Here is a 22,048-nt window from a genome sequence, read left to right as displayed (position 1 = left end):
GCGCGACCTTCGCCTGGTTTCTCCAAGCAGTATTATCGTGTGTTCAACCTTTCTCTTGAAGCGCTTAACACACAGGCTTTTCCCAAAGGCTGTAAATTGAAACCAGGTTGACTGAAGTGGATTAGGGAGTCTCCGCTTGTGATGATAATCATTTGGTTGGTGCTTATATTTGTCTTATTTCGCACATGTACAAGTGTGTGTTATAGACGTGTGAGTTGGAAATGTGTTGTTCATGTCCAACTCCCACTAAGACACCCTCGGAGAGTGGTGTCACGGCCAGGTTCAGCCATTATCACCGGTGACCCTGGAGAAATTAGGGTTAAGTGCCTTGCTCAAGGGCACATTGGAAGATTTTTCACCTTTGTCGGCTCAGGATTCGAACTAGACACCTTTCAGTTACTAGCACAATGCTCTAACCGCTAGGCCACCTGCCACCGTACATGCACCTTCCTCACTGCATTGTAAGTAAACACCAAACAATTGCAATGTCTTAAACAATTCTCCCTAAAGTCCCATCAATACTCTTGTTGAAATAGCATTCATACGATGGGTGTAATTTTAGGAGTAGTCTTACTTGTACATATTTTCACTTACCTCACGGAATGGCAGCTACTGTTAAGTAAATAGGAAGACCTCATTACATAAAGTATACGCTCATTGTTGACGTTTCTAACAACGTATGGATTGATCTACTGCACTGTTTTCTGTCTTCTTTGGTGTTTTGGTTTTGGTAACGCCGCTGTATGGAACATAAGTCTAGTACCGCAATGTCAGTCTGTTGTTCTCCCCGCTATGCTTGGGTTTAATTTCACGGTAAAAGAGATCTCTTACTAAATGCTGCACTTTCATGTGTGGGGCGAGTCAATAAACACCACTAATTAGATTGCCAAGTTGGCTCCCCGCGCAACTGTGAGCGACAACTAGCAATAACATTTGCGAAATCAAATGGCTTCAGAAACGGAGGAAAAAGAAAAGGAAAAAGGGTGCTTTATTACAGCCGTAGCTTATGTTTTAATGATTCAGTGCACTTAAATGTCCTCAGCCATGAATAATAATCATGGAGGATGGTAATGATCCCCACCATCAAGGTTAAATAAGCTAGCGGAGTACTACTTCCACCACGGCTCGCTGAATACGGCTGACTAGCTCACACAGCAGGAGAAGAAGGTATCCCAGCTAGACCCCCCCTAAAGCCAGCTCTTTAGATGAGGTGACTCTAGCCGATTCTCTTGTCCCAATAGTGGGTTGCAATGAGAATTGCAATGAGTGATCCGTGGACATGATCCAAACAAATCCAGATTCCCCCAGGATGAAATTTCCCTTTCAAAATAACCCAGGCATCCAGGCGGGTTCAGTGGGTTTGTGAGAGGCTGAAAGCTCAGGTCTGAAGGGGAAGCAGCACTGTCAGTGCTGCAGCTGAGCCAGTATGCTGAAGAGAAGGGGAGGGGGGCACCGCAGGGGGGTTTCAATCTCTATGACCCTCATCTTCAATGGGCAACATTGACACAGCAGGGGAAATGCCGCAGCTGCTGCCAACAACAAGCAAAGACTGCTACTGACTACCACTGTATTAGAGCATCTAGCCTAATCATTTCTTGCCACCCTACACATTTTGTTGTGCCTATCGTAATGTAGGCCGGCCCCCTTTGTGTGGACATAGACCACATTAAACATATCGATGTCAGCTTTGTTTATCACGTTATCTCTAATCAAAATGTATCCTTTCTCCCGGTGCAGATGGAGTCTCTGGTCTCCACGCCCAGCCCTCCACCCCTCCATCTCCTGGCGCCGGTGGGCAACCGCACCGAAAGCATCGCCTCGCCCTGTGAGCAGATCATGGTGCGCACTCGCTCAGTGGCGTCCAACACGACGGACGTGGCCCTGGCCACTGATCCCGAGTGCCTGGGGCCCTGCGAGCCCGGGACCAGCGTCAACCTGGAGGGCATTGTCTGGCAGGAGACCGAAGACGGTAAGGACTGAACTCTGGGCAAAGGGAATACAGGGATAAACAATGTGTATGGATTTTTTTTCTTCTTTTTGTGGAAAAAGGAAATGTTGGCTGGGATTTATTTCATGATGAACCCTAGTTCAGTGGTTTAAGTGTGTGCTCACCCACTGAAATCCTTCGGCCTATATTTTATGTAGGACGTCCCGATAAAAGGTCCAAGATAGAGGGGAAAAGCAAGATGTTCTGTTTTCGTTTATCCTCTGCCATAAATAGGCTTCATCTGGTATGAGAACTGTAAGCCCTCTTTGGATGAATAATTCATTGATTAATGCAGAAGAGACATTCTTCAAAGAGGTGCATTAGGCGGTTATTGTAGTTACACCATCGCCTACAATTGGAGCTAGCTTATCAGCATTCTGATGGCCAAGGGTCTTGTCTACTTCATTGTGTGTTCTCACAGTGAGCCGGTCTACCCTCAGTACTTTGCTCCTCTTCCCTCTTCACTCGCTTGGTAATGGAGAAAGGAAGCAGAGGCAGTCGACGACTCGACGAGAAATTGCCTCAGCCGCCTCCTCTTTTTCATCACCACCGGCAGCACTTAGCCATTACAGATTTGAAACCTCATTTCACAAAAGCTTCAGGTCTCTCATCGGGAGCAATTCCCCAGCGCAGGAACAGCTAGCCCGCCTGCTCCGACATGCTCTTCCCCCACAGGGCCGCTAATGTGTTTAAAGTGAAGGACTACTCAGCACACCAGACTGCCTTTAATGATTCAGCGCAGGGGTGGGAGAACACATGGCGCATCCACAGAGTTGCTTACAGTCGCTTACAAACCTATCCGATTCCGGAGGAAGGGATAAAAGCAACGCACCCCCATCCTGATACTGAGTGAGGAGGTGCTATCTGCAAGCCACTTACTTCCAACCTCTTTAACGGCCATGAATAAATCAGGGCTCCGGAGTATCTGGAGCTTTATCGGGAAATGCATCAACAGAGAGGATCCCAAGGGTGGCTAGCGCCGGGCTGGTCATTTATTCCCCCGCTAATGGCCCTGGTCAGACTCGCAGCAGCGTATTCAAATGGCCGTGATTTACTGGCAGCGAACGTTGCCAGGAGGCATTTCGCCGCAGGTGTGCTCGCGTACTCTCGCGCATTCCATCACCCCCACTGCCATGGTGTGACAACACAGTATGCGAACGAACGTGCTCACGCTGGAAATAGAATGCATATGACTGAATGAGAGAAAACAGACGGGCAGTGAGCGTCTATGGCATCATAGCGTGTCAAATTAAAAAGCAAGTCTATTTTTCTCACATCTACGCAGAGCAATGCTGGTAAAATAAGCAGATAAATTGCATGTGTCCTTTGTAGAAAAGGAATGAGAGGAATCGTTATTATCTTCCCTATGCTAAGTAGACTAAAGTTATAGTTTAAAATGTATTGGGCTGTAAGCTAAGGTTTATCAGTCAAATAGGCTATATATTTGAAAACAATTGCAGCCTACCTGTGTTGATTTCGATCGCATATAGGCTAGGCAGGCTATGGCTGGAATACTCGAGGACTCAAGAGAATACTGTTTACTGTATGTAGAAGAACAAGACTTGGTTGTTTATAAGGCAATGCTTGTCAAATGAGCAAATAAATTGCCAGAAAATAGACTATGCATTGTTACATCTGGAATTGTGACATGTATAGTTAAAGAGTGTCTATTTAGTGTTGATAAGTTTAACTGCCAGTGCCAACAATACATGTTTGTTAAAAAAAATGACGCTATGCCCATCTGTGTGGATTTCGATTGCAGGCATTCATTTCACGGTTGGGAAACTCAAGAAACTCCGATTTCAAAAGAGAATACTGTTATGTAGAAAGAACGAGACTCGCTAAATTCTTTATAACCTTCTCGGGTGTATTAGCTACAACTCTCCTCACACAGGCAGGTACGGACGCTCCCATAGGACGTACGAGGTGAGTCAAAAGGAACACACAAGGGCTACATAGCGAACATAACAAATACAACTGTTTATTATGGATTGGCATGACAATAAAGTTGGCACGCGCTAGGCAGTGTACGTCGATTGACGCTCTCTCGCGCATACACATTTTGACGCAGTTGACAGCATTTCTCTGTGCGATTTCGGCTTAACTCACAGTTCACCCTGTGGCGGTTGCTGCGGGGGAGCTGAGAGATAGCGACAAGCTGGTTCTCATCCTCCTCATCCCATCCTCCCCTCTCCTATGTCCCCCGCCCTTCTTCCTCCTCTCCCTCTGGTATTGATTCAGTGGCTCGTTTGAGGCGGTCGCCGTGTGGCTCATACGGCATTAGCCGTCCCCCCCAGGACTCTTCCTACCGCAGCAGCAGCTCCCCCCCCCGCCTGACAAACGCGGAGAGTAAGCACTGGGAGCAGCCTCTCAGATAAACAATAGGCCATCGACATCAGAGGCTCAACAGCATCTGCTTTAGAGCAGGAGAGAGACACCAGGAGAGCAGGCAAGGCAAGGTTACCCCCCCTCGGTGACATCATCTGCCTATTCACGGATATCTAAGTCGCTAGAGGCTGGCGATTTAATACACGTCGTTAGTCAATATATGCGTATTTTCCCCCTTGTTGGTGCAATTGCACATCACTCAGCTCGTCAGCTCCGTATCCCCAGCTTCCTTAATTACAGCTGGTCGCATTGTTTTATTCATTCTCTAATAAAGGGGACCAACCTTTGCTAGGGATATTTGATTACCGAATGCTGACCTTCTTAGCCGTGCAGTATTTATTTTATTTTGCCATGTAGATCAATGAGCAGCCCTATGCTGGGCCTGACAGGGTGAATGAAGTGCAGGCTGGGGTGGAGGACGCACACGCATACACATGCTCATTTAACCCCCTAAGGTCGATGTTTGTGCCCCCGGGAAATCTAATATGCATAATAAAAACATCCCCAGAGAAATCTGTCTATTTAAACTGGAGATATCAATATTTTTTGCATATCAAAAATGCATATCAAGCCTTCTGTCACACTTCCCTTATCTGCAGTGAAAGGTGACAGAGCTAGAGCGTGTTTGTCAGACCATGAGACATCCAGAAAATCGGTTTTCTCACAAAATCGTCTGCAGCGTCTGAACGGTTTGGCCTACAAACTATTATGGCCCCTCTGGAAAGATGAGACTCTCACAAACACGATGGTGTTCTCTGTTTTGTGACTGGTCTGAAGTCGGTACAGCTGATCTTACAACTTTTGTCTGTAGCTTCCGAACAGTTATGGCTACACAGTAATATGTATAACTTCAGAACAAAATTCATTTAGATCTGTTATTCAATGCGTTCATAGAGACTAATAGCAGGAAGGCCAAAATAAAAATGTTCATACATTTTTTTTAAATATTTTTGGGGGGGATACTTCAAAGGCTCTTAATGTTTTATCAAATAGCAAAATGATACTTCGTATGACCTTCTTAAAACAATTCCATAGAGCTTAGTAGAACCCCCCTTCCCACAGTTTAGACAGGGCTTAGACTCTTATGGGTTAAGCACAAACACACAGACACACTGTCAGTCAAACAGCCAGGGATGCCACACTCACACATCTCTGCTTGCTGGGAAGAGTGAGAAAAAACGTCAGGAAGAGAGGAGTGGCATTTGGCGGCAACGCTGGGACTGAAATAATGAAAATCCTGCTGAGATTAGACCCTGACCCCCGGGGGGGTCATGTTGTAGCGTCGTCAACCCGTTCCAGGCCCCCCACATGCTGCTGCTGATGCTTCCAAAATGTCAGGGGTACGCGCAATGCCGTCGTGGGTAACGCCAAATAATATATATATATTTTTTTTTTCTTCACATTTTCAAACAGTCCATTTATATTTCCCAACAGGGCTATACATTTGGGTTTTTCTCTCGCCTGAGTTGCCTTGTTTCACTTCCAAAAATAAAATGAAACCATCTAGTGTTCAACGAAATAACAACACAATCTCAAATACAGGTAGCCTAGTCAAATAATTAACATCCAATCACATTAACCGTTACTCTCTCGCAGGAATTCCACTAACGGTCCGTATGTAGCCAAACCTAGCTGCTGCTCATGTTGGTATCTGTACTGATGGCACAAAAGCCTTGACAGGGAGACATAGTGGAGTGGTAACGCGTGTGCAAGCAGTTGCTCCCGACGCCACTTGGGTCCACTGCAGCATCCACTGAGAGGCTCTTGCTGCCAAGGGAATGCCTGACAGCTTGAAAGACGTTTTGGACACTACAGTGAAAAAGGTTAACTTTGTTAAAGCAACGTCCCTGAACACTCATGTATTTTCTGCACTGTGCAATGATATGGGCAGCGACCATGTAACGCTTTTACAACATACAGAAGGGCGATGGTAATCAAGGGGCAAAGTATTGACGCATTTTTTTAAATTGAGAGACGAGCTTAAAGTTTTCTTTACTGAACATAATTTTCACGTGTCTGACCACTTGCATGATGACACGTTTCTCACACGACTGGCCTATCTGGGTGATGTTTTTTCTTGCCTGAATCATCTGAATCTAAGATTACAGGGACTCTCCGCAACTATATTCAATGTGCGGGACAAAATTGAGGCTATGATTAAGAAGTTGGAGCTCTTCTCTGTCTGCATTAACAAGGACAAAACACAGGTCTTTCCATCATTGTATGATGTTTTGTTTGCAGATGAACTCAAGCTTACGGACAATGTCAAATGTGATATAGCGAAGCACATGAGTGAGTTGGGTGCGCAATTACACAGGTACTTTCCCGGAACGGATGACACAAGCAACTGGATTCGTTATCCCTTTCATGCCCTGCCTCCAGTCCACTTACCGATATCTGAACAAGAGAGCCTCATCGAAATTGCGACAAGCGGTTCTGTGAAAATTGAATTTAATCAGAAGCCACTGCCAGATTTGTGGATTGGGCTGCGCTCAGAGTATCCTGCCTTGGCAAATCGCGCTGTTAAGACACTGATGCCCTGCAACCACGTACCTATGTGAGAGTGGATTCTCGGCCCTCACTAGCATGAAAACTAAATACAGGCACAGACTGTGTGGAAAATGATTTAAGACTGAGACTCTCTCCAATACAACCAAACACTGCAGAGTTATGTGCATCCTTTCAAGCACACCCTTCTCATTAACCTGTGGTGAATTATTCACAATTTTTGATGAACAAATATGCTTTTTTATATGTAAGATGGTTAAATGATTGATTGTTATTATTATTTGTGCCCTGGTCCTATAAGAGCTCTTTGTCACTTCCCACGAGCCGGGTTGTGACGACAACTCACACTCATTCTTATGTTTAATAAATGTATTATATTGTATAGTGTGTTTGTAGCAAGCTGACAACGATGGCAAAAAAACAACATTTGAGAGTGCGCTGACCCTGGTGCTAGAGGGGGTACGCAGCTGGAGGCTGAATGTTTGAAGGGGTACGGGACTATAAAAAGTTTGGGAACCACTGCTCTAAAAGTTTAGCGCCCTTATAGTGCCGCCCAAAAAAGCCTCCACCCCACCCCACCAACACTCCCCTCACGGCAGGGCCGGCTGGCACTAAATGCCAGGGAGAAGTCAAGCAGACAGTGTGCCAACACAGTGCAGGCAGTGCCCACAGTGCCCACACCAATGACCCGGCAGCAGACCTCTGTCAGAGGTTTGAGAGCAACTAAGAGAAATGGCCAAGACCCACGCCCCCGCTGTGGGATTGCCATGGCTACGAGCGTCTGCACCCGGCCATATTTTTATTTAATGTGTTAAGATTTGGGGATTAAGTCAACATTGAACGCACGCCAGCTTTTTTTGCTGAAGAATTTCATGTTGTTTGGATAAAGAATGGTGAAAAAATGTGCAAGAGGAGGGAATGGAGAGTTGAGCAGTGGAGAGGGCTGTGGGGAGTGAAATGTTTATTGTTGGAGCACTGCCACGCTGTTTGAAACAATTGGTTGCGAAGCCCGCAAAGAGGCAGCTCTGGGCCTCACAGCTGAGAAAGCCCTTCTAGCTCAGAGCTCAAAATTCAGCCTTGTCACTCGGTCCAACCTGGCTTGTCAGAAAGTCCCATGAGATGTTACTACAGAGAGAACAGCTGGTACCGCTGCTTGCTATTGTCCCTGTCCACTAAGAATGTAATGATGATGGAAACTGTGAATGTCTAGTTTGTCTATGTAGGCGAGCCAGTCTGAACAGACAAATGCACGCACACACACTGTGAGGAGCCCTGAGGGGATTCTGCAGTTTCCCTGGCATTTATTCACTCGGTGGTTCGTGTGTCAGTGAAGCCCGTTCGAAGCATGCTCGCTACTCATCCACTACACCCCTCAGTCTTTCACTCTGCCTCTCCCAGAGCTGTGGTTTTGGTCTCAGCTCTCTCTTTCTTTTTCAATCAGTCTTCCCCATCTGTCCAGTTAGACCTCCCTTCATTCCATCCATGGTCTTTCTCACTCGTTCTTGGGTTCGGACCAACCCGCAGCGAGGCAGCTAGCCAACCCCAGTGTACATTCAACCTAGTCCAGCACAGCCCCAACCCAGCCCCGCTGCACTAGACAGTTTTTGAATGAAAATTGACACTGGCCGGATGACAATCCCCCCCCCCTTCCCCCCTTTGTTGACAACTCAATGATTTTCATACGCATACTAAAACAGCTAGATTGGGGTGGGAGGTCAACTCTGTGAATACAGTGGCTTATGTGTTAGTTAGATGTTGACATTTTGAGATGGACCCAGATTAAAGGTGTACAGCGTGTGTGGTCAATGGCTAGACACATGAGAGCGGTTAATAAGGACAACAGGGAGCGGGCAGGAGACAGTCAGGCCCTTAAAGGAACTGAAAAAAAGAGGAGCTATTCTCTCTCTCTCCTCTTCCCATTAAGCGGGTCACTCAGCTGTGCTGAATGACTAGTGGGGTGATTACAAAAGAGGAGCTCTCTCCAGTGGGAGACCCCCACACCCTGGTCATGTGATCTCGCTAGTCAGAGGAGGCAGTTGCCGTAGCCGCCGCGACACAGGATCACCTTATTGACGTCACGGATATGTTGTGTATGGCAACTTCACCTCATCCATTTGCTGACGCTTGCTGAGATGGTATATTTTAATTTGTTCCTGAGGTAAACAAGTTTACGTCGTCTACCTACTCAGATGTCAGTTATTAGGCTACGCCCAATTATTTGAACAAAAATAGGAGAAGCACCAATGTGGCCTGAAGTATCCATATTGGCACGATTACAGAGACACATTTAATTGAAGTGCCGTATTGTGTTAAACCTTACAAAAAATATAGCCGTTTGGAAACTGCAGTAAAAGTGCTGTAACTGCAGTCGACTGTGGTATTTTGGACGCAGTAATTGCGGAAATAACTGCAGTTATACTGCATTGTACTGCAGTTAAACTGCACTCTTGACTTCAATCTTTTTTCGTAAGGGAAGGCTTTGTCCTTATTGGAACAAGATAATAACATGATCACTTTTGAAAGCCCAGCACCACCACAGATTTCAGCTCTAAGCACCAAAGTCAAAGCTATAATGTTCTAGCTAGCTTTGTGTGTGGGAGAGCGTAATCCAATGCCACAGAAAGGCTGAGTCACTATGGTGGAGTTTATCAGTTACCATTTAACAGGGAAGGGATTTTATTCATTTATCCCTGCAGTTGATCGCCACTGTTCCTTCTCTCCTCCTCACTTGAGCAAACAGATTAAGGCCTTTATCAAACACTCATAATCCTGTCTCACTCTTGTCAGCACTGTCAAAGATATTAAATAATCCCACACAGCTCCCGTCATTACAATGCCTTTTAGACAGCCATTAAGAACATAAACTCGCTGTCTTTCAGGCTGGATAGGACTGTGCACTAGCGGGTGACAATAACACAGGCCCTTTTCTCGCCCTTCCTCCATTTACATAGATGGCTTTTGTCCACTGTAGTCTATTTGACCTGCAGTTGGTGAATGGATAAAGTATAATACGACAAGTTAAATGAGAATGGTGCCCGGTAGCAGGGGTCACAGTGCCTGGGAGCCTCCGAGGACCTACAGACTTGACCCACCGTGGGGTAGGGGGGCCTCAAGGGTGCAAGGGAGGAGGATTACGGGGGCCATGCCCACCCATTAATGAAAGGGCGTCCACCGGGGTAAAGATTATTAAACTGGTGACCCAGTCAGGAGAGGCCCCTGGACCCCCAGGCTCCCTCTGGGAGCTTGTCAGCTCTTTGTTGCCATTAGGGAGGCCTTTGATGGGGGAGGCGAGGAGGGGTTAGGGGAGCAGGGCTGGAGGTGGTGGTGGAGGTGGTCTTTGTTGTTCTGCGGGGGTAGTGGGAGGGAAGGGATGTGAAATGACAAGGTTCCTAGCTGCTGCACTTAAGAATCAAAATGGGGGCAACCGGTTCATGTCTCTCCTAGCTTCTTTCTCACTCAGTGCATCTCGCCATTTCACTTTGTTTGTGCTCTTTTCTGTCTTAACATTTCTCTGTCTCTTTCTCTTTTGCCCTTGTCTACTTACTCTTTCTGGACCTTTCTGGTTCCTCAGTTTGATACAAATGTGCCAGGCTAACGCAGAGGTTTTTAGCAAACAGTGGGAAGGGGATAAACCAAGATGGAGCAGGTGGGGGATTTAGAGATTTCAGAGGGGGGGTTGGTTGCCTAGTTCACAGAGACTACTTGACTCCTTCACACATCCACTCACACACACCCTTATAAAGTCCTGAAAGATTTGCAACTCAGCCATGAAGAAGGAAAAGGAATTGCCCCCAAATCCTCCAACCCTATCCGGAGATCTGCTCTTTATGCTCTCTGGATGAGTAAAACCCCGGCGAGCTGAGCTTTTTGTCTGAGTTTGGGCTTGTCTGCCGCTCCAGTTTGCTGCTCTTGGCAAGCGCAGTCTGCTGAGAGGTATGCAAAACAGCCTCTGACAGTCCCACACCGCAACTATGAAAAAAAACAGCCAGGCGTTCTCTCTCTCTCCACAATGAGTAACTCTCCAACAGGACTGTCTCACTTATACAAGCCCTACACACCCCAGGCAGACTCGCTGGGAGGGGAAATGCATCTGCACACGGAGAGAAAGAGAGAGACTGACACACATTTGTATTGTTAGCCTGAGAAGACTTAATGTTGCGTAGTCTCCCTCCGTGTTCAGACTCTGTTCTGTTCTGGGAAGGTTCAGTGCCTGGGGGTTATGTGTAGTGTGGAAGTGATTTTAATTTTTTTTTCTAATCGAAAAACTCCCCAGTGCTTGTGTGGTGGGTCACCTGGTCCTTTGTAGCTCAGTTGGTAGCGCATGGCGCTTGTAAGGCCAGGGTAGTGGGTTCAATCCCTGGGAAATGTATGCGCGCATGACTAAGTCGCTTTGGGTAAAAGCGTCTGCTAAATGGCATTATATTATACTAAAGCTAGGCTAATGCTACAACAGATGGAGACTAGTCATCTCTGAATTGTCTCATTGTCCAGTGCGCCAGCCAGCCAGCCCTTCCCCCACCGCAACCCCGCCCTTATCTCTTCAGTGAGGAATAAACTCGTAATCGGTCGAAGCTCAACATGCGGAAGTACGCCGATCACTTTGTTTACATCTTTGCTTTGTGTGAGTCTTATTGGTTTCACACTCTAATGAGTTTATATCTTCACTAAGTGAAAGACCAGGGTAAGAACAATGGCTTTGCGGGTCGAGAAACCGGCAGAATTTCCAGCAACAACTACTGCATTCCAAGCTCAAAAAGGAGACGGAGGCAGGGCCCGAGAGCTCTCAGAGCTTCTAAAAACGGAATTAGTCTTCAAGACGCTGTCAGACATGTGGCTTTTAATGCTGGCAGACTCGGGTTACCACCAACGACTTATCTGGCACACAGAGGTCACTATCAGGGGAGAGGATTGACCTGAGCTGCAGGCTTTCAGGCCTGAAAAGCAGCACTGTCTGGCCTTTTTTTACCACTTGTTTTCCCCCTCACGCTGTGGCTACGAGAACATAGGCTAGGTTATACTTATTCATATATACACACACACACGCAGCTCACACACTTCAACCCACACCTGTGTTTTTACAATTATGTATGTGAATTTAGGGACTTCCCTCACCTGCGTAAAGCACTTATGTGATTTCAGGGACTACATGAATGGTGTGTGTAATAAGCTCAGAAATGGACAGAATCAGATTTATTTAGATTTTTTTTATGCCTTGGCTCAGACTTTCTTTACGAGGCTCCGGTGTTGAACATCAGCGTTGCAGGCCATTTGAAATAACATTTGCACGCCAGAGTAAATGACATGGAATTGGCAGAGGGCTTTGTTTGTCTTGCATGGTTACCTTTCCAGCAACGCGCTGATGTCATGCTAACTGATCGCAGATGGGATAATTGCTACTAAGGCGGTTCTGTGTAACGTCTGCCTGGACATAAACTCGCGCACATTTATCATTGTTTGTTTGAACGGTTTGTCTCGTTGAAAATAAATGTTTTTCTCATTGTAACGTCGTGAACTTTTTGTTCTATTGCCGTTTTTGCTGCTCTGACAAAAACCACGCACGGCATATAATTGTGAAAATCTATTGGAATGGTTGTAAAATGTTGCACAGCTATTGGTCATTCAGTTAATTGTTCATATTCCCTTTCTTGAAACCAAAACAATATTTGTACACTTGAGTTAAGCAACATTATCTTGAATGTGCTGTGTAAACACTATCATTGTGACTGAGATTTATTAGAGAAGCTGCTAAGGCAAAACGGTCGGCTGACTGAGTTCAGGTCAATTATGAAAGACAAGCCCTCGGGGGAATGTCTCAATGAAATGGAGTGTGTGTGTGTGTGGTAGTGATTCTATGGAAGCTCATCCTGTGATACCAACTGCCCCCTAGTGGTCCAAGAGCGCGTGGCAGTTTCTCTCAGCAGCCAAGCGCACAGATGAGCCGAGCCTCAATCCTCCACTCCCCCTCACTCTTCTAGTATCAAAGTGTCTGCCATCCAATGCGCAAACCATTCGAGAGACAAATTGAAGGCGACAGACCTGGGCTCTCACGACCAGGGAACTCTTTTATATGCCTCAGCTGTTTCCTTCCCCGACACGAAAATACTTTTTTTTTTTTCTGTGGAGCCTCTGCAGTCTGCAGGCAGCAATGTCAGATGGAGGACACCATGCCCCTGTTTTTTTTCCCCCTCCTCATTCGTCCCTCGCTCAGCTGCATACAAATGGCCGTCTGTCAGTGTACTGTGCTGCTCTTAGGCTGTAATCAGGAACTGCTCTGTTCTAATGGAGGGGGGAGGTGTGTTTGTTAGCAGTTCCGACAGGGAAACCAGCATGCAGCATGCTGAATACTAAACAGTCCCACTATTTTATTCAATACTCTGAGATGCCATTCATTTCAGATTGACCTGTATGTTGCTTAGTGCTGTCTTTTTGCTTTAGGAATTTATATGAAACAGTGATTAGTATGACAGATTTTAGTGCGGTGTTGTATGTTTACCAGTCTATACTGTGTACGATATATACGTATTTTTGCTAATAATTAGCGGCGCGATTTATATGATCTGTTTGTGTGTGTGTGTTACGTGGTGGTTTAGACTCTTGGCTGATGGAGGACATGAGATGACAATTTCTTTATTACTCATCGTACCCCCTTTCTTCCTCCTCCCAGGTATGCTGGTGGTAAACGTGACCTGGAGAAACAAGACCTATGTGGGAACCCTCCTTGACTGCACAAGGCACGACTGGGCCCCGCCAAGGTAAGCATACAGTAACTCAAATAAACACTCACTCACTCAAAACATACAAACCCACGCATGCACACACAGAACATGCAGTCTGTCAGACACTTGAAAATAGACAGATATTGGTATGAAGGGCCTCGGGGGCAGAATTTCCCCAATAGCTTTTCTTGTCCTGGGAGCCAGCCGTTATGAATGAAATATCATAGGGTAACGTCTCAGAACCCCCCCCCCCCCGCTGACACTGGAGTTTTGAAATGCAACATCAGGGGTTGGATAGATTTTTCTCCTCTGCCATCGATCCTGTCAAGAGGCACCATACAGCTAGCTGGCTGAGCCTTTCACAGACTTCGACTAAACACGTGCAATGACTGGGTGCCAGCAGCAGCAGCAGCGCAAGTCTCCTATGCTTATGCACAAGTGAAGTGAGTTCGGGGAAAAACTGAAAATATGCATCTCATAAATAGTTTTCCCATACAAATGTTTTATGTCTCAGAATCAAATAAGCTTCCCAAAAATAACATGGTGAACGTTTATTTTGATTGACAATTTTTGTGCGTTTATCAGAATCCCGTCAGGTAGCCTGATTTTCAGATGTGTCATGTAAACAAGATTATTAGGGAAATCATTCTTCTTGAAAAGCATGTAAACGTTTAAATCAAATTATTACATTAATCTGACTATTCACAATAATCGTATTAACGTATGCATACTCAGTACCAGCAGTGTTTCTATTGGTCAGTCACCGGGAACGGCTCGTAATACCAGCCACAATACACGATAAAGGCTCAACATTTCTGGCAGAACTTAATCGTCAGACCTAGACCCTGTCCCAATGAACGAGCCAAGACGTCCGACAATCATTTGCCCATGATGCAGAAATGTTGTCTGGGACCGCAAAATCGTGGCATAAGAAAGTCTCTCACATAAAAAAACTATACGAGCCAAAGGTGGTGAACCACTCAAACCCGTTGCATCTCTCTCTCTAATATCACTGCACCGATTCCAGAGGGCACCTATTTATTTAAAAAAAAAATAACAGGCCCCGGACGTGTGCCGGATTCTGATCCTCTCGTTATCCCCCCAATCTCGACAGCCCAATGTGTTCTGACAGATCACCAAGCGCCACGGGGCTCGCACAGATTAGGCCAGGGTGACGTGGCAGCTGATCAGATAGGAAGAGATAACATCCCCCCTTTACACACCAGCCAACAGGGAACCGAGCGAGAGAGAGAGAGAATAGTCACAGAGCTCTATCAAAAGACGTGTTGCACGGCAGGAAAGGCGGCTGCAGTGGAGATCTGATCTGGGACAATGGCATGTGAGGCTGGGTTTTTTCTACATGAACCACTGACAAATTTCAACTTGGATTATGGATGAATACACAGTTAAATGGCATGAGAAGATTACTGTGTGGCACACAAAGCTATGGAGATGAAGGACGGTTGCTTACAGCACTATAGCAATTGTTAATCTTACTTACCAACACATGGTGAAGCAATTACCTATCGACTCTTTATATTCCCATATTCACTGTAGGGTTGGGGAATATCATGATAGCATCGTCTATTGATCGTCGATGGTGACGACATCGTGATGCGACAGATGATGGTTCAGCATATTTGAACTTGACTGGCGCGCACAGCAGGGCAGCACTCAAGTGACATTCCGAGTATTTTGCCCATTCCCATTTGCTATAGCCTATTTCAATAAATATGGTATATACAGAACTCAAGAGAGGATTGTAGGCCAGACAGAGTGGAGAATTCCACCAAAGCAGCACAAAATGTCCAGTCCATAAAATATTGTTTCGCTCTCTCTCTCTGTCGGATGCATGGGCCTTAAGGACAGCACAGACAGTACGATGTTAGCCGTCTTCTGCCACGATTTTGCCGTCCCAGACAACATTTCCACGTCGTGGGCAAATTCTTCGGTCGTAAACGATTGTCGGACGTCTTGGCTCGTTCATTGTGACAGGGTCTAGGTCTGACGATTAAGTTCTGGCAGTGTCAGAAATGCTTTGCAAGAAGAATGATTTCCCTAATCATCTTGTTTACATGACACATCTGAAATCAGGCTACCTAATGGGATTTTGATAAATGCACAAAATTGTCAATCAAAAGAAACGTTCACCATGTTATTTTTGGGAAGCCTATTTGATTCTGAGTTTGGAAATAAAAAGTGAAAGGGAGAGAGAGAGAAAGAGAGGCTTTCCCATCTGAGTGTCTCTCTGCGGACCGAGAATGGCAATGGGATTGAGAGCGCTCAATTGAGTGGTTCAACACCTTTGGCTTGTATTGTTTCATATCCACTGTGTCAGTTCATAATGGCTGTTGGTGGGGATTTCAGGAGGGCAGTGAGTTCTCTGGTTGGAAGGGGGGGGGGCTAATGGCCAATAGGTCTAATTCTCTGGTTTCGGTTCTCTTAGGTTCTGTGAGTCCCCCACCAGCGACTTGGAGATGAGGAACGGCCGGGGCCGGGGGAAGAGGATGAGGCCTATCGGTAACACGCCTGTCAACGAGAACAGCAACTCCTCAGACAACAAGGGCAGTGGCACCAGCAAGACGCGCGCCGCCAATAACAGCAGCAAGAGCCGGCGGGGCAGCCAGACGTCGTCGGAGCGTCGCACACCGCCCAACAGCAACACAGAGGATGTCAAGGCCAGCTCGTCGTCGGCCAACAAGCGCAAGAACAAGCCCGCCTCGGACATGGAGCCAAACTCCAGCTCTGAGGACACCAAGGGCAGCAAGCGCATGCGCACCAACTCCAACAGCGGCCCCAGAGGAGTGCCCCACCTGCCCCACACCGTCCTCCCCAGCATTCCCACCATTAAGGCAGAGCCCCTTCCCCCGCCGCAACTCGACCGCAATTGCCCTTCGCCGGTGCTCATCGACTGCCCGCACCCCAACTGCAACAAGAAATACAAGCACATCAACGGCCTCAAGTACCACCAGGCCCGCGCCCACAATGACGATGACATGAAGTTGGACATGGATGGGGAAAGTGAGTACGGGGAGGACTCCACTCTTCACCCCGATCCGGGCAGCTGCAACGGTGCCTCCATCTCTCAGAAGGGCTGCTTGTCCCCGGCCCGCTCAGTCACACCCAAGGGCAGGGGCTTCGAGGCCCAGACTCCATCGCCCTCCTCTGGGAAGTTTGGCTCCAAGCAGAGTAAAAAGAAGCCCTGCGAGGCCGACCCGGAGGCAGGTGGCATGGCCATAGACGGCTGCGAAGACGGGCCCTGCCTAACAGATGAGGCCAGCAATGATGGCATGGACGACAAGAAAGACAGGGCCAAGAAGACGGGTAGCAGCTCCAAGGTGGACAAGCTGGCCCAGAAGGGCATGAAGTCAGCGCGGCCCATCGCCACTGCCATACCACCTCAGCAGCTGTACTCCCTACAGACGGCCGGCGGCTTCCCTGCAGCCAGCCCCGGCTCCACCCCTGCCTTGGGCTCAGTGGTTCAGTCCATTCCCAAGAGCCCGCAGCTGAAAGCCATCCAGCCCAAGCCCTCGGTCCCAGGAGACCCCTCGTCTGTGAACCCAGCTCTGAGCGGCTCAAAGGACAAGAAGAAGAAAGACAAGAAGAAGAAAGAGGCGGGAAAGGAGGGAGACAGCCCCAAAGGGCTAGGGAAAGGGAAGCCGGAAGAAGGCAAGAGCCCATACTCTGAATCCTCAGACCCGGGGAGCAAAGGTGATGGACTCCTGAACGGCTCATCGGACCCCCACCAGAGCCGGCTGGCCAGCATCAAGGCAGAGGCGGACAAGATCTACAGCTTCACCGACAACGCCCCCAGTCCATCCATCGGTGTGGCCAGCAGGATAGAGGCTGGAGGCATGGCCCAACCCCTCACCCCGCTCCACGTGGTCACGCAGAACGGAGCCGACAATTCCTCAGTGAAGACCAACAGCCCGGCCTACTCGGACATCTCAGACGCAGGCGAGGACGGTGAAGGTCGGGTGGAGGGCGCCAAGGGCATCAAGTCCGAGGAGCAGGCTATCCGAGAGGGTGCCAAAAAGGCCCTGTTCCCCGCCCAAACGCCCAGCAAGGAGTCCCCCTACTACCCCGGCTACGAGACTTACTACTCCCCGAACTACGCCAACCCCAACCCCAGCCCGGGGGTGTCGGTCACAGGGGCCACACTGCAGGAAGGGGCCCAGGTCAAGGTAAAGAAAGAGGAGCAGGAGGAGCCAGGCGATGAGGACCGTAAGGTCAAGCAGGAGCTGCAGGAGGACCGTAAGCCCGAGATGGGTGCCTCTGGACCGGGGCAACAGCAACAGGCCTCAGTCATCCAGCAGCGCTCCAACATGTACATGCAGCCTCTCTACTACAACCAGTATGCCTACGTTCCCCCGTACGCCTACCACCCGGACCAGGCCTACCACAACCACCTGATGAACACCAACCCAGCCTACCGGCAGCAGTACGACGAGAGACAGCGGCAGGCAGCAGCCGAGCAGCACCGCGCCGCCGAGAAGAAATCGGACGCTGCTGGAAAGGACAGGGATCGAGAGGGCTCCTCGGGGAAGGAGCTGAGTGAGGAATGGAAGCAGAAGGCTTCGGTGCCCCCCACCCTCTCCAAGGCCCCCAGTCTCACAGATTTGGGAAAAGGAGGGCCACCCCAGGGCAAGCTGTCCAAAGATCCCTTGTCTTCCTTGGAGCAGGCCAAGTCATCGGTCATCATGCCCAAGGGTGAGGATGCCAAGGCGCCGGCCCAGCAGGCCGAGGGGCTGAAGATGAAGCTGAGCGAGGGAGGGCACCATGGGAAGAGGGAGGAGCTCAAGGCGGGCATGGAGTCGGGCAGGCCCTCGGCCATGGAGCAGGGCATGTGGTACAGACAGGTAACATGACCCAGCTGTGTTTGAATCTGTTGATTTTGATTGGATGTTTAAAGTAATGAGCCACCCATTCAAAATTAGCAGTATACATTTTTTTGTTGTTGTGTATTTTGGGAAATGTTTAAGTGAATTTAAAAAAATGTGTAAGATACAACTGTTGAGATATTGTCTGTAATGAGATATATGTTGTGGTGTTTTCAGGAGCCTGACTCGCGGCTGTGGCCTTACGTTTACCCCAGCAAGTACCCTGAGGCCCAGAAACCACAGGACGAGGAGCGGTGGAAAGAGGAACGCGACAGGGAACGGGAAAGAGACCGAGATCGAGCAGACCGAGAGAGGGACAGGGACCGAGACAACCGAGACAGGGAACGGGACCGAGACAGAGACCGAAAGGGCAAGGAGGGCAGGGATGAGAGGGCTCGGTCCAAAGACACCACCCCCAAGGAGGAGAGCAAAGAGGGGGCTGAGCCCCGGTCGTCGTTGGCGGCCTCTGAAGAGCACCGGGGGATGGTGAAGGACCCGAGGGCCACTGCAGCCCACATGCAGTTCTCCTCTCCCCTGGCCCAGCACCAGGGCTACATTCCCTACATGCACGGAGCCTACGGCTACGGCCAGGGCTATGACCCCAGCCACCCGGGCTACCGCGGGATGCCCTCGGTCATGATGCAGAACTACCCTGGTAAGAGTTAATGCCATGGGATACATACATATCTTCCAATGGGATTGTATTTTCAGTCTGTACTATGATGATATGTACAAAAATGACTTGGGTGTATTAATTCCTGACATTTTCTGCTTTGATTGGAAATGGAAACGCTCAATCGACTCGTGTCATGGTGTCTAACCACCTCTGTCACCCCCAGGTTCCTACTTCTCCTTCTCTCCCTACGGCAGTAAAATGGGGCCAGGCGAAGAGGGCGGCGAGAAGGCGTCACGCGCCAGCCCCACGGTCAGCGGCAAGTCCGCCTCGGAGGCCAAGGCCCTGGACATCCTTCACCAGCACGCCAGCCAGTACAAGAGCAAGTCACCGACAGTCGGCGACAAGACCCCCTTGCACGAACGGGAACGGGAGCGCGCCGCTTCCGAACGAGACCGAGACATGGACCGGCCGCGCTCCTCGCCCTCGCAGCGCATCCTGCCTTCCCATCACCACCTGAGCTACCCGCTTCTCTCGGGGCAGTACGACCTGTCCTATGCCACAGGTAAGTGACGGATGGACACCCACAAACGGGCTCAAGCACACGGAACACATCTCTGCCTTTGGTGCTCAGTTAGCTAACTGCTCAAATGGAGCGTTTTTCTATGGTAATCACATAACTGTAACATTATATAACTTTGTAAGGCCCTTTTCTCCCACCTAAGGTACTATAGAAAAAGTACAGTAATAACATGCAATCCATGAGTAGCCAAACTTGGTGTAGGAGTGTATTGACAAAAGTTGGAGTCATTATTAGTATATGGAGGCGTATCTAACGTTGGGCTCTTCCTTCACAGGTCTCTCCTCATCAGCCATTGTTGCCAGTCAGCAAGCCTCCGCCCCCTCCATGTACCCCCCTGCACGGAGGTGAGAATGGTAAGCAAGAACCAGACCCCCTTCACAGCTCCTGAGGACAAAAAATGCTGCATACACACACACACACACACACACACACACACACACTTCTTCCTGGTGTTTAAACATGGTCATTTTTCTGAAGCTAGTACCTTAGTCAAAACTGCTACTGACTACTAGAAGGATTTTCAGTTGTTTGATGACAAACATACATTGCATTCTATGGTGCCCTCTGCTGGACACAATATGAACAAACATCAACTACATTTTATTCCAAGCATCATTCGAGAAAACAGAATGTGTGATTCTCTGTAGGGCGTTACTACAATATAGGCTGGATTAAGCAATGCTAAATACAGGCCAATCATCTTGTTGAATGTGGATTTAAAAATTCTTGCTGTTGCTGTTGTATAACTCTCCCTGTGTCTTTTTTTCCCCCCACAGGGAGACCTGATTGGCTAACCTCAACCTTGCCTGGAGCCATGTGACTGGATCACATGAGGAAGCGTGCTGCGGCGCTCGTTTTTAGACATCAGTTCAATGGTGTTTGTTGTACTTTTAGTTGATTTTGCCTGGTTGTTCCGGCTGATCTGGTTCCTCCTCCCTCAGCTTCATTGATGGCCACCCCACAGCAAGGCTTCCTGTGGCTTGGTTGAGGGCTCACCGAGCCCACCTCCTCTGGTACCGCGCGGCACGGCCAACCAACCAGCCAGCCAGTCCATTCACTCCTTTGCACTGCTGAGACATTCACAGGAAGGACTAAAAGGCTTGAAAAAAGGCCTGATGAGGCTGGCACGTTCTGATGGGGTGAGGCCCATCGACGGCCATTTTGGAACTAGAGAGTGCAAAAGGGAGAGGAGGTTGATCAGAAACAAACTGGATTAAGTTTGAAATCACTACATGGAAATATGGACTTAATGGATTGTTCACGGATCCTGGGCCTTAGCGTAATAGAGTTGCAGCTTAACTTGAGGAAGTGGGTTGTTTCGTCCGTCCACCAACCTACCCACTGACCCTGAGGACATCTTGAGACATTCATTGCAATGGACCCATTTTTTTTTCGGTTGTGTTTTTTGGGGGGGATGGTTGTTGTTTGGGCCAGAGGAGGGACCGACTGGTATCCCCATCCCTCTCCACCACTCTGGGCTTTCTATGCAAGCCGAAGCTGCTCATCTCCATACACTGACAGAAACAGCCCTCCTCTCTGTCTGTTCAGTTTCAGGGGGAGGAACTTTCAAGTTCACAATGTTGTTGGTTTTTTTTTTTGTGAAAAGTTATCATCCGCCTACTTGAGTTTGTTCAGAGCGTCAACAATATCCATGTTAGTTTTTTTTTGTAGCTTTTTTTGTTGTTGTATGAGGCTTTTGTGCGTTGTTCGTTCCACATCTTGGCTTGACTACCTTGTTTCCATCTCACTCTGACCCAGTAAGGAAACTCCCTTGGCTGTTTGCCGCTGCTTCGAACACTACTGGCCTCTCTCAGTGGCGGCGGCGGCGGCAGCTGTGTCGCGGGTTTCCTTTTCCAAAGGGTCATCCAGTTTACAAAGCAGCACCAATGCATCCGCTACGGCTACAGCTCCCAGCTGCTCAGCGAGGGCCCCGCCTTAGAGGGAGAGGACATATCTGTGCCAGGAGGTATTTTGGCTCCGAGAGAGAAGAGGAACAGAGAGAGGAGTACAGATGCACCATTCAGGGGCTCTCCAAGCTCTGTGACCCGGAAAGGGAAGGAGAAAGATGCACTGATCGGAAAGGCCGTCTGGATTCTTCAGATGCTGCCTCTGGTTCTATAGAACCATCTATCCAAGCCATCCATCCTCACTGGACACTGCAGAGGCTGGAAGAGGAGAGAGGGTCCATAGAGCCATCCATCCAGCTCTTACAGTACATATGGCATTTGTTTTGGCTGTTGTGGGCCCCAAGTGTCAGTTTGTGGACATGCAAGCTGTCTGGGACCCACAGGACTTTGTATGTGAACAGTTGGCAACTGTCTGCAAGCCACAAGCTGGCTACTGCTGCTAGTCTCTCGCCAAACTGCATCATGG

The 22,048-nt window shown here is 48.5% G+C and overlaps 1 protein-coding gene across 7 annotated transcripts in view; it reads left to right on the top strand.

The window, feature by feature from the left end:
* The window catches only part of znf609a (zinc finger protein 609a), a 180,074-nt gene extending 158,345 nt beyond the window's left edge, over nucleotides 1-21,729 (top strand). For all 7 annotated transcript variants that reach the window (XM_029758354.1, XM_029758357.1, XM_029758360.1 and 4 more), the window contains 7 exons: nucleotides 1,738-1,969; nucleotides 13,548-13,635; nucleotides 16,046-18,458; nucleotides 18,657-19,134; nucleotides 19,319-19,657; nucleotides 19,950-20,028; nucleotides 20,452-21,729. In XM_029758354.1, the coding sequence (XP_029614214.1) occupies nucleotides 1,738-1,969; nucleotides 13,548-13,635; nucleotides 16,046-18,458; nucleotides 18,657-19,134; nucleotides 19,319-19,657; nucleotides 19,950-20,023 (3,624 nt within the window). In that variant the 3' untranslated portion in view covers nucleotides 20,024-20,028; nucleotides 20,452-21,729. The remainder of the gene's footprint in view (nucleotides 1-1,737; nucleotides 1,970-13,547; nucleotides 13,636-16,045; nucleotides 18,459-18,656; nucleotides 19,135-19,318; nucleotides 19,658-19,949; nucleotides 20,029-20,451) is intronic.
* The last annotated feature ends 319 nt before the right edge of the window (nucleotides 21,730-22,048 follow it).

Source organism: Salmo trutta, chromosome 7 (assembly GCF_901001165.1).
Source record: "Salmo trutta chromosome 7, fSalTru1.1, whole genome shotgun sequence".
NCBI lineage: Eukaryota > Metazoa > Chordata > Actinopteri > Salmoniformes > Salmonidae > Salmo > Salmo trutta.
This window is presented reverse-complemented; position numbering and strand designations above follow the sequence as displayed.